This window comes from Mustelus asterias, chromosome 5 (genome assembly GCF_964213995.1).
Source record: "Mustelus asterias chromosome 5, sMusAst1.hap1.1, whole genome shotgun sequence".
NCBI classification, from domain to species: domain Eukaryota; kingdom Metazoa; phylum Chordata; class Chondrichthyes; order Carcharhiniformes; family Triakidae; genus Mustelus; species Mustelus asterias.
Window position 1 is genome coordinate 63,370,838 of NC_135805.1, and position 13,960 is coordinate 63,384,797.

The 13,960-nt window shown below is 43.1% G+C and overlaps 1 protein-coding gene across 2 annotated transcripts in view; it reads left to right on the forward strand.

The window, feature by feature from the left end:
* Positions 1-13,062, forward strand: part of LOC144494107 (uncharacterized) — a 28,722-nt gene extending 15,660 nt beyond the window's left edge. Inside the window, exons 5-12 of one of the 2 annotated variants that reach the window (XR_013497822.1) lie at positions 956-1,095; positions 2,356-2,503; positions 3,055-3,168; positions 5,991-6,044; positions 6,203-6,319; positions 6,893-7,052; positions 12,237-12,330; positions 12,647-12,997. Coding sequence is in view for 1 of the 2 variants with exons in the window: in XM_078213691.1 (XP_078069817.1) it covers positions 956-1,095; positions 2,356-2,503; positions 3,055-3,168; positions 5,991-6,044; positions 6,893-7,052; positions 12,237-12,330; positions 12,647-12,683 (747 nt within the window). In the remaining variant the exon portion in view is untranslated. Of the gene's footprint in view, positions 1-955; positions 1,096-2,355; positions 2,504-3,054; positions 3,169-5,990; positions 6,045-6,202; positions 6,320-6,892; positions 7,053-12,236; positions 12,331-12,646 lie in introns of both variants that reach the window. The other variant, XM_078213691.1, reaches the window with a different exon arrangement.
* Positions 13,063-13,960: the final 898 nt, after the last annotated feature.

Genomic DNA, 13,960 nt, shown 5'->3' on the forward strand with positions numbered 1-13,960 from the left:
TCTTCACTTGTTCCAAACTGATTTTGAAGTGCCTTTTGATTTAAATGACACCATTTTGATTTATTTGCAAAATTACAGATGTTAGCTTAATTTAGAAGTTAATGATCAAATATACTACACGTATCAAGTTGTTTTACACATTTTTGTTTCATAAAATACAGGTCTAATTAAATGACTTGGATGATTTTAGTTTTGTTTTCATAGAAATCACAGAATCCTACAGTGCAGAAGGAGGTTATTTGGCTCATTGTGTCTGCACTGACAAAAATCCCATTCAGGCCCTATCCCCGTAATCCACATATTTACCCTGCTAATCCCCCTGACACTAAGGGGCAATTTAGCATGGTCGATCCACCTAACCCACACATCTTTGGACTGTGGGAGGAAACTGAAGCACCTGGAGGAAACCCATGCATACACGGGGAGAATGTGCAAACTCCACACAGAAAGTCACCTGAGGCCAGAATTGAACCCGGGTCCCTGGTGCTGCGAGGCAGCAATGCTAACCACTGCGCCACCGTGCCGCCATTTACTTCAATGCAATCAGCGTAAGAGGTCTTGTGGCACCTTTTAGACTAGAAAGTCTAGGTTCAAGTCCAATGCTAGGACTTGTTGGCCACGGAAGGGACATACATAACGTGGTTCAATGGGCTAATAATCAGATTGGGAATCCTCCCGCTATTCCCCAAAGGGAAAAAAAGTGTGTGAGTGAAGATATGCTTCAAAATAAAATTCAATCAGTTTAAGGACTTTCAATTCCAGCTGTCTGTTTTCTTAATTGTCTCGGGTACATTTTTAATCAAAGATACCTAGTTCAGGATTTATAAAGATAACAAACTGCTGAAATTTCAGATATTCAGAAAATCAGATATTCAAGCCTATGACCAATATTGTCAAGTGAATATCTCAACAGCTTCATGCACCGATTATCATAATTATATTACATTTCTCACAGAATGACTTGACAAATCAGCTAAAACATCAACAAGCAAAGAACTTTCTTCAATTAGAAGACAAGATGTCACTGGAGTCAATACAGCAATGCTACGCAGTGATAAACCAGATGAACTTGCCTGAGTCGGTGCTCGAGTCAGAGTATGTATTCAGTTCACTGTAAGAATTCAATACACACTGAAGTTGCAAACAAATGTGTAAAAAGACTTTAAGATTTATAATTTTGTTTTGTTTTTATAAGTTGTATGTATCTGTATATAGAATGCAGCCCTTCCAGTAAATTTCCAGAGTAGGTGCGGTCAGGAGTGAAGTGGTCCAGCAGAAGGGCCACGTATTAAGTCAAGACCCAGCTATACCTGCTAGGAACTCTTCAATTTCATTCAAAACTCATCAAGGCTTCTTCCACAGCACCTTCCAAATTCATGATGTCTACCACGTGGAGAAACAAGAATAACAGGCACATGGAAACATCGTCACCTCCAAGTTCCTCTCCAAGTCACACACCATCCTGATTTGGAGCTACATCACCATTCTTTCACTGTCTCTTGGTTAAATCCCTGGAACTCCCTCCCTAACAGCACTATGGGTGTACCTACATCGCTTAGATTGCAGCAGTTCAGAAAGGTGGCTCTTTAAGTTTAAGTTTATATATTGGTGTCACAAGCAGGCTTACATTAACACTGCAGTGAAGTTACTGTGAAAATCTCCTAGCTCATCACCACTTTACAAGCGCAGTTAGGGAGGGGCAAGAAATGATGCCCACATCCCATGAATGTACAAAACGAAATTCACTGGGCAGATCATTCCAGGTTTAGATTTTTTTTCAATCATGGTCTGGACCTTCTAAGATGGAGGTAATTTTGCGATGACATTTTGGCATCCCCATTATAAAGGAACAAGGGTTAGTTCTGTCTGCTTGTTAGGAAGTCGGCTTTCTCATGCACCTAGCCTCCTGTGCCAGGTTTTGTATATTTAGGGCTGGCAGCTATCACAGAAAGGTCCCAGAGGTGAACAACCTGACTATTTATTGTCATGGTAATATTGTCATGGCAGTCATTGCTAGCCCCCTTGGATTTTTAGTCCCATGGTCATTAGTTTGTTCCTGCAGCTTTATCTCAATAACATTTTGTACGTTGGTGTACATGATATTTAATCATCACTATTTCACTGGTATCCCCTCGAGCCAGTGAGAAACATTGAATTGCATTTGCCATAAACTATGCCAGCCTTTGAGGCTGACAAAATTTTATAAATGGGCCTAACTTATTGCACTGCCAGTGTTTCATCACCAGATGGCACAATTTAGGAGGCTCGCTACTGACCTGAAGTAGAAGAAAAACATGTCAATTTTCCTCATTAAGTGGATTAACATCTGAATGAAAATGTATCTAAATTTTTCAGGACAAGTGAAGACAGCAACAGTGAGTTTGAATCCGAGGTAACATTTTATTCCAAGGCAAGGAAGAAAAAAATACAAAGACCCTCAAAAGCCAGGTCTGCTCTCCCTGCCCTCTCCATCCGTCAGATGGGCAAGCACAGGACTAAGCAGGTAAATGCTGTCATCTTTTATCGAGTTTGTCACCGAAAGTTGCAGGAGATTCGGCTGTAATTAGAATATCTGGTGAGGTGCAAAGCGGTGGTAGTTCTGTTGGCTAATAATAATGAGGTCTGAATGCATTTTTCTCAAATATTAATTTTGCCAAAATATGTTGAACAATTTTTGTGGGGTCTCAGTATTTTCTGAGGGTGGAATTAGGACCCCCAACACCTCCTCTGGACATAGCAAGCATTGCCATATTATGTTATATTCTCTGGTCAGGTGCCATGAATGCAGCCCTGGTGGCATAGCACCTGCTTTTTACTGTAAATAAACATACCTTTTCCTGACCACACAAGCTTTATTGAGATCAATGCTGGCAGGCACATTCTGGAATTCATTTCAAGAAGTGGCTGCCACAGACTGTCAGGCCAATGTCTTTAAACACATTTCTGCGATCCAATAAAGTGAATTTTCAGAACGTACGTTGCCAAATGAAATAAATGTGAACAACTAAATGAGGATTTTACTGTAAAATAAACAAGCCGATTGACAAGTTACAGATGAATCTGGTGGCGCTGAAGAGTTACACACCATTTGTGAACCAATACGCAAATCGCAGCAATGGAGGAATCCCAATGTTTGCTCAGGAACGTCTGATGGAAAGAACTGCAAAGGTAAAGCTCAGGGCTCTCATTAGAATGAAATAGGTTAAACTCTAAATTTGAATTTCTCTCTGTACTTCCTTTCTACAAACACACACTGTCTGTTTAGAAGTGGCAATGTGATGCTGTAACTTTGTATTTCTGACAGATATATGTGTTTGAAATTTTAAGATAATCCAGAGAGGGCCATTTGATATGAACAGATAAAATTTACCAGTGAATTGCATTGTGTTTTCTCTTCATTCAGCATCATAACCTTGTTTTATGTGGCTTTAATAGACGAGGGAAAGTCAATTTACAAATTGGCTTCCGCCAGCTATCTCCGGAAGGTCCAGAAGATCCAGGAGTCTCTTTGTACTGTCTGGTGGTTAATGCATGTTCAGATACAGTTAGACCTAATCAAGGTATTCAGTAGGAAATATCTCACCTAACAGTATCAGCTGGAGCTTATCACTAGCTTATGCTGTGTTTGAGTGTTGTGATTTCCTTTTATTGATCTATCTTCAAATATAATTTCCTCTAATATCATGCATCAGCCAGCTAAATCAGCAGGATGCAAACATTACCAAGATGAGATTGGTTTGTTTGCTGTGATAGATGTCTGTTCATATTTTGATTGTTAGGGCAAACTTTTCAAAAGAACTACTGCAGTCCATGTGGTGTAGATACTCTCCCCACAGTTAGGAAGGGAGTTACAGGATTTTGAACCCACAAGACTGAAGGAACGGCAATACAGTTCCGAGTCAAGATGGAGGGAAACCTGAAATTGACGATGTTCCCATGCAGCTAGTAGCCTTGTCCTTCTAGGTGATAGAGGTCACAGGTTTGGAATGTGTTGTTGAAGGAGTCTCAGTGAGTTGCTGCAATGAATCTTGTAGATGGTGCACACTGCTGCCACTGTGCATCAGTTTTAGCTAAAGTGGTGGTGGATGGGGACCAATTAAGTGGGCTGCTTTGTCCTGGATGGTAGTGAGTTTTTTGAGTGTTGTTTTAGCTGCACCCATCCAGGAAAGTATGAACAGTAATGTCAAAGTCTCACTATGCCCTGTTTCTTCCCACTGCAAATGTTACTATTGAATTTTATACTCGCTGATGTGTTACATGATGTTAATTTTGGCAGCTAATGAGGACATGGTGGCAACATATGTTCAAATGAGTTTATATTGAAAGAGAAGCTCTGCCCAACCTTCCATCTCGAAAGTGTATTCTCTTTGTCCATGATTTCTGTATCTAATTTTAGGCATTACAAGTCAATTATTCAGTCATTACAGTTCGAATGTTATACCATTATATGGCAGGAGTTCCTCCATAGATTTGGGTTGGATGCATGCTCTAACAAGGAGAAAATTGCAGAACAGGAAGTGCCAGGCAATGACCATCACCAATAAGAGACAATTTAAGCACCGCCCCTTGACATTCAATGGTGTTATCATCACTGAATCTCCCACTATCAACATCTTTGGCGTTAACATTGACCAGAAACTCAAGTGGATTTGCCACATAAACAGTGGCTACAAGAGCAGGTCAGAGGTTGGGAATACTCTGGCGAGTAACTCACCTCCTGACTTCCCGAAGCCCGTCCACCATCTACAAGGCACAAGTCAGGATTGTGATGGAATACTCCCACTTGCCTGGATGGGTGCAGCTCCAACAACACTCAAGAATCTTGACACCATCTAGGACAAAGGCAGCCCACTTGATTGGCACCACATCCACAAACATCCACTCCCTCCACCACTGATGCTCACTAGCATCAGTGTGTACTATCTACAAGATGCACTGCTGAAATTCACCAAAGATCCTTAGACAGCACCTTCCAAACCCACGACCACTTCCATCTAGAAGGTCAAGGGCAGCAGATACATGGGAACACCACCTGCAAGTTCCCCTGCAAGTCACTCACCATCCTGACTTGGAAATATATCGCCGTTCCTTTGCAGTCACTGGGTCAAAATCTTGGAGTTCTCTCCCTAACGGCATTGTGGGTTAACCCACAGCAGGTGGATTGCAGCGTTTCAAGAAGACAACTCACCACCACCTTCTCCAGGGCAACTAGGGATGGGCAATAAATGCTGGCCAGCCAGTGACACCCATGTCCGATGAATGACATAAATTGTATTCTTTAACGCTTTAACTCCTTGAAAATGATTAAGGTTAAAATGGGATTCAGATTTTTAAGGAATTTGCTAAATTTTGTTTGAAACATGATGATTTGTGAGCTCACTAAATCATAGAACTCTCCACACCAAGGAAGCTAAAAAGCATGTGTAACAAATCATGAATAGCGTATGATGCAAAGGTTAGATAGATCACCTAGATGATAGTACTAGATAATACCGTAATACCTGCGTGAATTTATATTTGGTGCTCTTTGAGTTTATTTAGCATGTTCTTAAATATTTGGAGAAGTTCTCCTGCATTCAACAAGGCTGAACTCACCCAGTGCCCACCACCAGCCTTAGTTAAGTGGGGTCAACCTGATAATCTCCCTGCTGCTCTAAGCACACCTCGATGCATGCACACTCCCCAAGATCAGCCAGACAGCTCAATTTGCATTCCATATATGATGGTCACACTCACTCACTTGGAAAATCCCTAAGAACTCATCAGGTGTTGGTTTGAGAACCACTGAAATAGATAAGTAATTGAGAGTTTCATCTGAATTACCTGAAGACAGAGAGAAACTGGAATCTTTCCTCGAGATATTAAAGAGGTCAGATCACTGGACTTCCATGCTCTGCAAAAGGAACAGACTTAATGAGCCAAATAGCCTTTACTTATTCTATGCTTCCTTACATTCTTCACTTAATGACTGAACAACTGATATTTTACAGCGAGTAAAAGAAATGGAAAACGCTGAAAAATTCCAAGAAAAATCAATTTCTCATGTAAGTATCTCTAGCATCTTACAAGCCATGTTGAGTAAAATATTTTCCAAATTTTAGTATTTTACACTAAGTCAGGCTGAGCCCTTCAGTGATAATGACAATGGCAATTTTGTACTAGTCTGAACAGAGTGAACTTGATGAATCCTATTTTTCCAAAGCAATTTTAAACTCCAGCTTTGTCTACTTATTGGTTCGCAACTGCCAGCCAACAATTCCCATCCATGAGGGAGGATGTGAGACATGCTCACAGGACTTTGCCAATGTCACATTGCAAGGTACGTGGGCATGTCCTGTGTTCAACCTTAGATTGGTCATTTTATTCACAAAGGCTCCATCTTTGTGCAGTAGATCTTGCATGGTGAGGATGAGGAAAATTTCTAGATGTATTGTGATCAAACGTGAGTTAGAAGGAACTAGATTTAATTTGATTGATCTATTATCCTGGGTGGTGCAGCAATCTTTTGTATTCGCTATTTTAGATCCCTCACTATTCTACTGACACTGTTAACTTCTCCTAAGAGGGCAACATGGTGACACAATGGTCAGCATGGATTAGCCATAGGAAATGTGTGGGCTTACGTTGATAGGACGGGGTAGAGGGATACTCTGTCAGAAAGTCAGTCAGTGCAGACCCAATGGGCCAAATGGCCTCATCTGCACTGTTGGGATTCTGTGATTCAAGTAAGTTCATCTGTTATTCACTATTTAAAGTAAAATATTTGAAGGTCCCCACCTGGCATGGAATAAAACTAAAAATATTTAAAGCCAATCAGATTTCTTCGTGGGATTTTTGTTTTAAAATGGGTAATTATCTAAGGACAATCAAATTGTGTGATTTTTTCTTTCAGTTACTGAGAAAGAAAGATGATGTCAGTTATGTTCCAATGAAGAATCACATGTTTTCCTTTTGCACTGGCGACCAGAATAATAAAGGATTCAATGGATGTGTAACAGGAATTAAAAGTGAAGCAGTATTTTCACAATGCAAGAGCAACTACAGGAACATTGGTAAGGAAAGCAGCGAATGTATTTCCAATGCTTCTCGATGACCTAAATGCACTGCAAGTGTGGTATAGAGCATACCAGGGTGGTCCCATGAGTGATAGGTGGTACCAGCACAGTCCAACAGAATGGAGCATTTCATGGAAGTATGGCCAGACTCATCCTTCTCAGCACTGGGTCAGTTAGAAGAAAGAGGCTGTTTTATTAAAACAAATAAAGACTCTGAGAGGGCATGACCAGCTAGATGCTGAAAGAATGTTTTCCATCGTGAGAGAATCTAGAGCTAGGGTTCACAGTTTAAAAACAAGGAGTCTCTCATTAAAGACTGCGGTGAGGAGAAACTAATTCTTCCCTGAGTATTATCCTTTGGAATTCTGGTCTTGCCCTCTTAGAATCTTTATTTTTATAAATAAAATAACCTCTCTGTCTTCTAAGCTCCAATGATTATAGGCCCAACATGCTCAACTTTATCTCATACAGCAACCCCTTCATACTTAGCGAACTTTCTCTGAACTGCTTTTTTCCCAAAAATATGTTTTATTCATAAAATGTGTTAAAGTACATGGCATGTTCAACATTGACCTCAGTGCACACCTTAGATAAACAGCTCCAATATTGAAGTATTCAAACCTACCTCGTGATTCTTTATGCCCCTTTGTCCACAGGGACATACATAATAGCAACCTCCACAAGGTCTCCAGAAAATATCAGAATTTGATTGAACTGGAATCCAAACGATGCATTGGTAAGAAACATTACCAGCAAAAACAACAATCCATGGGGGCGATCATATCAAAAAAATTCTTAAGTGCCAAATGAGCACATGGTTTTTTTCGGCAACGTAATAATTGAATCTTACCTGACTCTGTCAAACAAATGAGGCCAAACCAGATTTCCACCAGAAGGGGGAGTGGGCGGGGCCTAGCACACCCAAAAGCCGGCTGACAGCAGCAGAGGATGTCACTGTGCATGTGCAGATGTGTCACTGCCTACCTCCACCCGGACCCATTCCCCACACCCACCCAGACAGCTGAAACTTCCATCCTCCACCGACCGCTGTTGCAGAGCGGCAGCGGTGTCCCCCCCACCCCCGCCCCCTCCACCGATTGCTGTTGCAGAGTGCACAGTGGTTCCCCCTTCTGAATGACCCGCCTCCTCAGACCCCACCCACTTAGCATGCCCGATGCCTGGTGGACAGTGCCAGGATGCCAAGCTGGCAGGGTGCCAGTGATTGGTGTGGGGGAATCGTCGCACACTCTGCAACAGCGATCGGTGGGGGCTGGTTTCAGCTGCGAACTGTCCTGGCAGCAGGGAGGGGATGGTCTAGGTGGGGGGTGGGGAGGTGGTGACCGACCATGAAGGCTGGCTATGGCTGGGGGAGGCAGTGACATATCTAAACATGCGAGGGTGCCAGGCTGACAATGCCAAGGTTCCCAGTGGGCAGTGTCATTATGCTAGGCTGGCACTGCCAGGGTGCCAGGCTGACATTGCCAGAGTGCCAGGTTGACACTGCCCAAGGGGCACCCCCTCTGCCCCAACCTACTGGGATAAGGAAGGGGGGAAATCGGAAGGTCTTGGGACATCTGGAGTCTCCTGGGTGGAAGGTCCCGGCATGGGCTCTAGCTCCTCCTCCTCCCTCAGGGTGCCCATAGACCCTGGGGACACTCCATGGGAAACCATGATAGCTGGACTGAGCTCCAGAAGTTCTGGTGTCACCTGGCTCTGACTGTCCTTGAGGTCTAGATGTATCTGCTCCATAGTCTGTGATCCCTCAGCACTGGTCCTCTGAGATGATGCTGTGTTGTCACGGACCACAGCCACGGCCTGCTGTGTCTCCAGAATGCCAGTGAGAGTCCCAGCAATGGCCAGCAGTGTCTCCAACATGCCCCCGACACCCATGGCCATGGACCGATGTGCCTCCTGGATGCCAGCGACACCCTCAGCCGTGGCCTGCTGTATCTCTGCCATGTCCACTGTGTCTCCAGGATGGTCTATACTTGGTCACCCATGAGGCCTAATCCCTGACTCAGACTTTCCACTGCGGATGCCACCCTTGCAGTGTTGGCCTGGTTCCCATGGTACATTGCTGGTACCACCTCCTGCAACAGCACTTTTTTTGACTCCACTAAACAGCCTTGCAGTCACAGCGTGGCTCCTGACAGCCCATCCACAACTCCCCGGGTTTTCTGATGCATCTCCACCAGCTTCAGGACAAACGAACCGTCAGGCCCGGCATCTGGAGCCAGCTGATTCCTCGCTTCTGGCAGACTTCCGTGTGCCCAAGCCCTTGGATGTGCCCAGCTCCACCCGATGTGCATCAGCGGCTGTGATGTGCTCACCAGTAAGTGATCCAGAAACCTCATCACTAAAACGACCATCGTGACATCACTGTCGTGATAGTCTCTATGTTGGCGGGTTGTGTGGTTGATACCTGTGTCAAATCAGTCATGATGTCCTTGGAGGAATCTTCAAGGCCTCCCTCTGAGGTATTGTCCAAGGTGCCCTGGGTAATTGGTTGGGGAGCAGTGGGGTGGGGGGGGGGGGGGGGGGGGGGGGGGGTGGTGGCGCTGACACCCGAAGAGCCTGGTGCATCAGGGTCCAGGACTGTAAAAAAAGAACACACATTAGGGGAAAGGAGGGAAAGCGGTCTGCACAGCATAACACTTACTTCAAAGAAGACTTAGGAAGAGGGTTAAGCTGATGCTCACTTGCATGCCGGACGCCAACCTGGCTGTCGGTCAGCATTCGAGGTGTGGAGTCTCCCCTGCCAGCTCCAGGGCACGCTGCTCGCAGGGGGGTGGGTGGGAGCCCTTCAGGTGTCTGAGCATAGTTTGACGTTGTTAGCACAGCACATGTGCAGGTTTCAGAATGGGATGCACTCTCACCCTTGCTGCCCGAAGAAGTTCTGACACTGTTCCCCAGACCGAGGTGTCAAAGTCCTGGCATTAACTGCAACTGCCACCTCCCCGCATAATGCCTTGGCGGCACAACCCCTTGGGTGGCAGCCCTGAGTAAGGAACAGCAGCTGGTGCCTCTCCTCCACTGTGTCTATCAGGCCGGCCTGGTCAGCCTCGCAGAACCTCGGGCAGGTTCCTTTCCAGCTATCTTCCTGGCATGACTTCTTGCGTGTCCATTATTACAGCTTACATACAGCTCTGGCTTGTTAGGGTAAACACAGTAAGAAGTCTCACAACACTAGGTTAAAGTCCAACAGGTTTATTTGGTAGCAAAAGCCACTAGCTTTCGGAGCGCTGCTCCTTCATCAGGTGAGTGGGAGTTCTGTTCACAAACAGGGCATATAAAGACACAAACTCAATTTACAAAATAATGGTTGGAATGCGAGTCTTTACAGGTAATCAAGTCTTAAAGGTACAGACAATGTGAGTGGAGAGAGCGTTAAGCGCAGGTTAAAGAGATGTGTATTGTCTCCAAACAGGACAGTTAGTGAGATTTTGCAATCTCAGATTTTGCCAGGCAAGCCGTGGGGGTTACAGATAGTGTGACATGAACCCAAGATCCCGGTTGAGGTCGTCCTCATGTGTGCGGAACTTGGCTATCAGAGACTGATAGTGTCAGGGGGATTGGCAGGGTAAATGTTGGGATTGCGAGAATAGGGCCTGGGTGGGATTGTGGTCGGCACAGACTTGATGGGCTGAATGGCCTCCTTCTGTACTGTAGGGATTCTATGAACATTCAGAAGCGTAAGCCCAATGAATCAGTTTTAATTAGTCAAATTGCAGACCTGCGTAAGCCCAATGAATCAGTTTTAATTAGTCAAATTGCAGACCTGACTACATCTGGAAGAATGTTGTTATCTCTCTGCCTAAAGTACTTTGTTTTGAAAGAATGACTGGTCAAATATGAATAAATCATTGAAATTTCAGGAGGTGTTCTAACACCACCGCCCAACTCCACTCTCCCACCCTCCACCTACCCTGACAGCTTGAATCAGGATTCCAGCTTTGAAGCAGGTTGAAGTTGCACCACATCAAAACTGAGTATCAATTGTACAATAGTAGAGAATCAAAGATATTACATATTATATATTATTACATTAATAGATGTCTACCAAAGTTAAAGATGGTTTATTATAAAAACATTGCTTCCCATTAAGTATGTGTGACAAATGTTAAATATTTCCATCCATAATAATTTGCCCATTGCCTTCATTATTGTTGGCTGCAATATACATAGTGAACCTTGGCTTGTGTTTCTGCAAGGGACAGCACTGTATGTTGTGGTCAATCAATGAATATAGCAATTGTTTCAATGGCCAAGCTTTCCATTTGAGATTTCTGAATCACAGATGGTTCCCGGCTTGTCTCTCAAGAAAATGTCTGGAGATGGAGCATATTCCCTACTTCTTTCCATCGATGACTCAGCCTGACTGAAGTTCTAGTGGTGGTGTTGTCAATGGACTTTGTCCAAGCCATATTACAATGGAATATTATACCCAGGAACTTTTTAAAAAAGTTTATTTATTAGTGTCACAAGTAGGCTTACATTAATGCTGCAATGAAATTACTGCAAAAATCCCCTAGTCGCCACACTCCGGTGCCTGTTCATGTACACTGAGGGAGAATTTAGCATGGCTGATCTTTCAGACTGTGGGAGGAAACTGGTGCACCCAGAGGAAACCCACGCAGACTCCGCACAGTGACCCAAGCCGGGAATCGAACCCGGGTCCCTGGTGCTGTGAAGCACTGTGCCACTGTGCTGGAATCTTCTCTGCATTGGCCCTGATTGGTTTTGACAACAGCTCAATTCTCACACCCTATTTCTTGTGCATGCTTCTTTTCGATAATAGCTGAAATGTAGTTTTCTGGGAGCAAATCAGGACTTATCACTGGGATATCAGTTTCTCTGGGTCATCCAGGCATCAATTAGACTTTCCTGACACTATTCTGGAGCTCATGGGGGATATCCAAATGGTGATGTCCTCAAAAGACTCTGAATAAGTGTTGACATTTCACTGGCATAAATGAGGAACAGGAGTGGGCTGAAGACCTAGCCCTGAACAAATCCTGGTGGAAATTGCTGTTCCCTATGCTGGCACCACGCTCAAACCCTGCTAGGAGATTCTGTATCCATTGAATCCACTCGCGGGTGATCTAAAGCTCAAAATTTCAGGCTATGATATATTTTGTTTATGGTAGCAGTTAAAAATTAAAAATGTATCTTATTTCGCAGAAGCAACATCTGCTTTGAAAGGTGCCTGTGCAGTGGGTTTAATTCAAGATCAAAGGAGTTCAAAATGTAATTCACCTCTGGCAAGCAATGAAAGGTAAGGAAAGAGAACACAGTGGTTGAAAGTGCAGGGTTCAATATAAAATCCAGCAAATCTTAGTTCAAACAATGTTGACTGTCTTGCTGTGTATTTTTAGTTTGGAGTAGGATGGGCATTGAATCCAGCTCCTCATTCACTATGTGGCAAGTTCATGGTTTAGCTATTTATTTAGAGTGGAAGCCAAGTAATGGCTCAATACTTTCCATAGAAAAGACAGCAATTTAGTAGTCCAGATGCAGAGCTTTGTGTGGCGGGAAATAACATTGAATTGATGTATGTTACAAACAGGGCTATGCTTCTTTATTTTAAATAGGTGTCGATCTCCTAGTTGGCTGTGGCACAATAAGTGATGGTTCTTTCTCTTTTAACGAGGACACAAAAACAATATATCAAAACTCTCACATCACCAGCTACAAGACAGGGCGTGTAACAATAAAGAAGATCATGTATGCTCTGACAAAGTGTCATCCAGACTCGGAACATTGGCTCTATTCTCTTTCCACAGATGCTGTCAGAACGGCTGAAATTTTCCAGCATTTTCTGTGTTTGTGTCATGTATACTTAGTCACTTGAATTAAGCCTGGCACTCTGTCATAATCAACAGTGAATTATCTCATTGCCTTTTTCATGAATGATGTTTGGAAATAAAAACTTTGTTAAACTTGCGAATTATAAAGTTATTAATTCTGGCTTTAATAAATTGGTCTCCGATGACTTTTTATCTAGTTCAACAAAATCCTTATTTGAGTGATCTGTTATTATTAAAATAAATTGATTTCCATTAATCCTATTTTTTAACAACATCAAATTTTTAAAAATAGTGCCATGCACATTGATTTTCATCCAAGCTGTTGCAGTGGTCATTTCATTAAGAGTGAAGGATCTACACAGATCCAGAGGGCTAGGGAGAGGGAAGGAGTTACATTTTTGCTACTTTCAACTATAAACTTCTATCGGGATGGTGTTCAGTAATGTCTGGTTCACTAATGTCCTTTAGGGAAGGAAATCTGCTGTCCTTATCGGGTCTGGCCTACATGTGACTTCAGAATCACAGCAATGTGGTTGACTCTCAACTGCCCTCCAAGGGCAATTAGGGAAGGGCAATAAATGCTGGCCAGCCAACAGTGCCCATGAATGAATAAAAAACAGTACGAGATTTGTATTAACAGGAAAATAGAATTTTAGATAAGTTCTTCCCACTAAAAAATTCCATGTTGCCTTTATATTGTACACAGTGCTCAGAAACTATGGTGCCAGGCATCACTATTTCTACAAAGGCTAAGAACCAAGATTCAAGAATCCCCCTTCGTAGATATCCACAAAGAAGAACAATCCCACAAGACTCTATTGTAGACTAATATAGCCAAGCAGGTAAATGTATTATTGTACAATCAATTCCATGTTACAGTCCTAGGTAAGCATGTAATGAGTCTAGATGTTCTTGATAGCACATTAATTAGCATTGCTATCAACTCTGAGAGAATCTTTGTCACATTGATAATATTGCAAAGCTATTTTTTCTGAAATTACTCAAAATAGTCTTTGTACTGCATTTGATTTCCATTGGCAATTAATGTTATTATATCCTTCCAGATGGTTGCTAATGTAAAGTGTTGCGAAAACATCA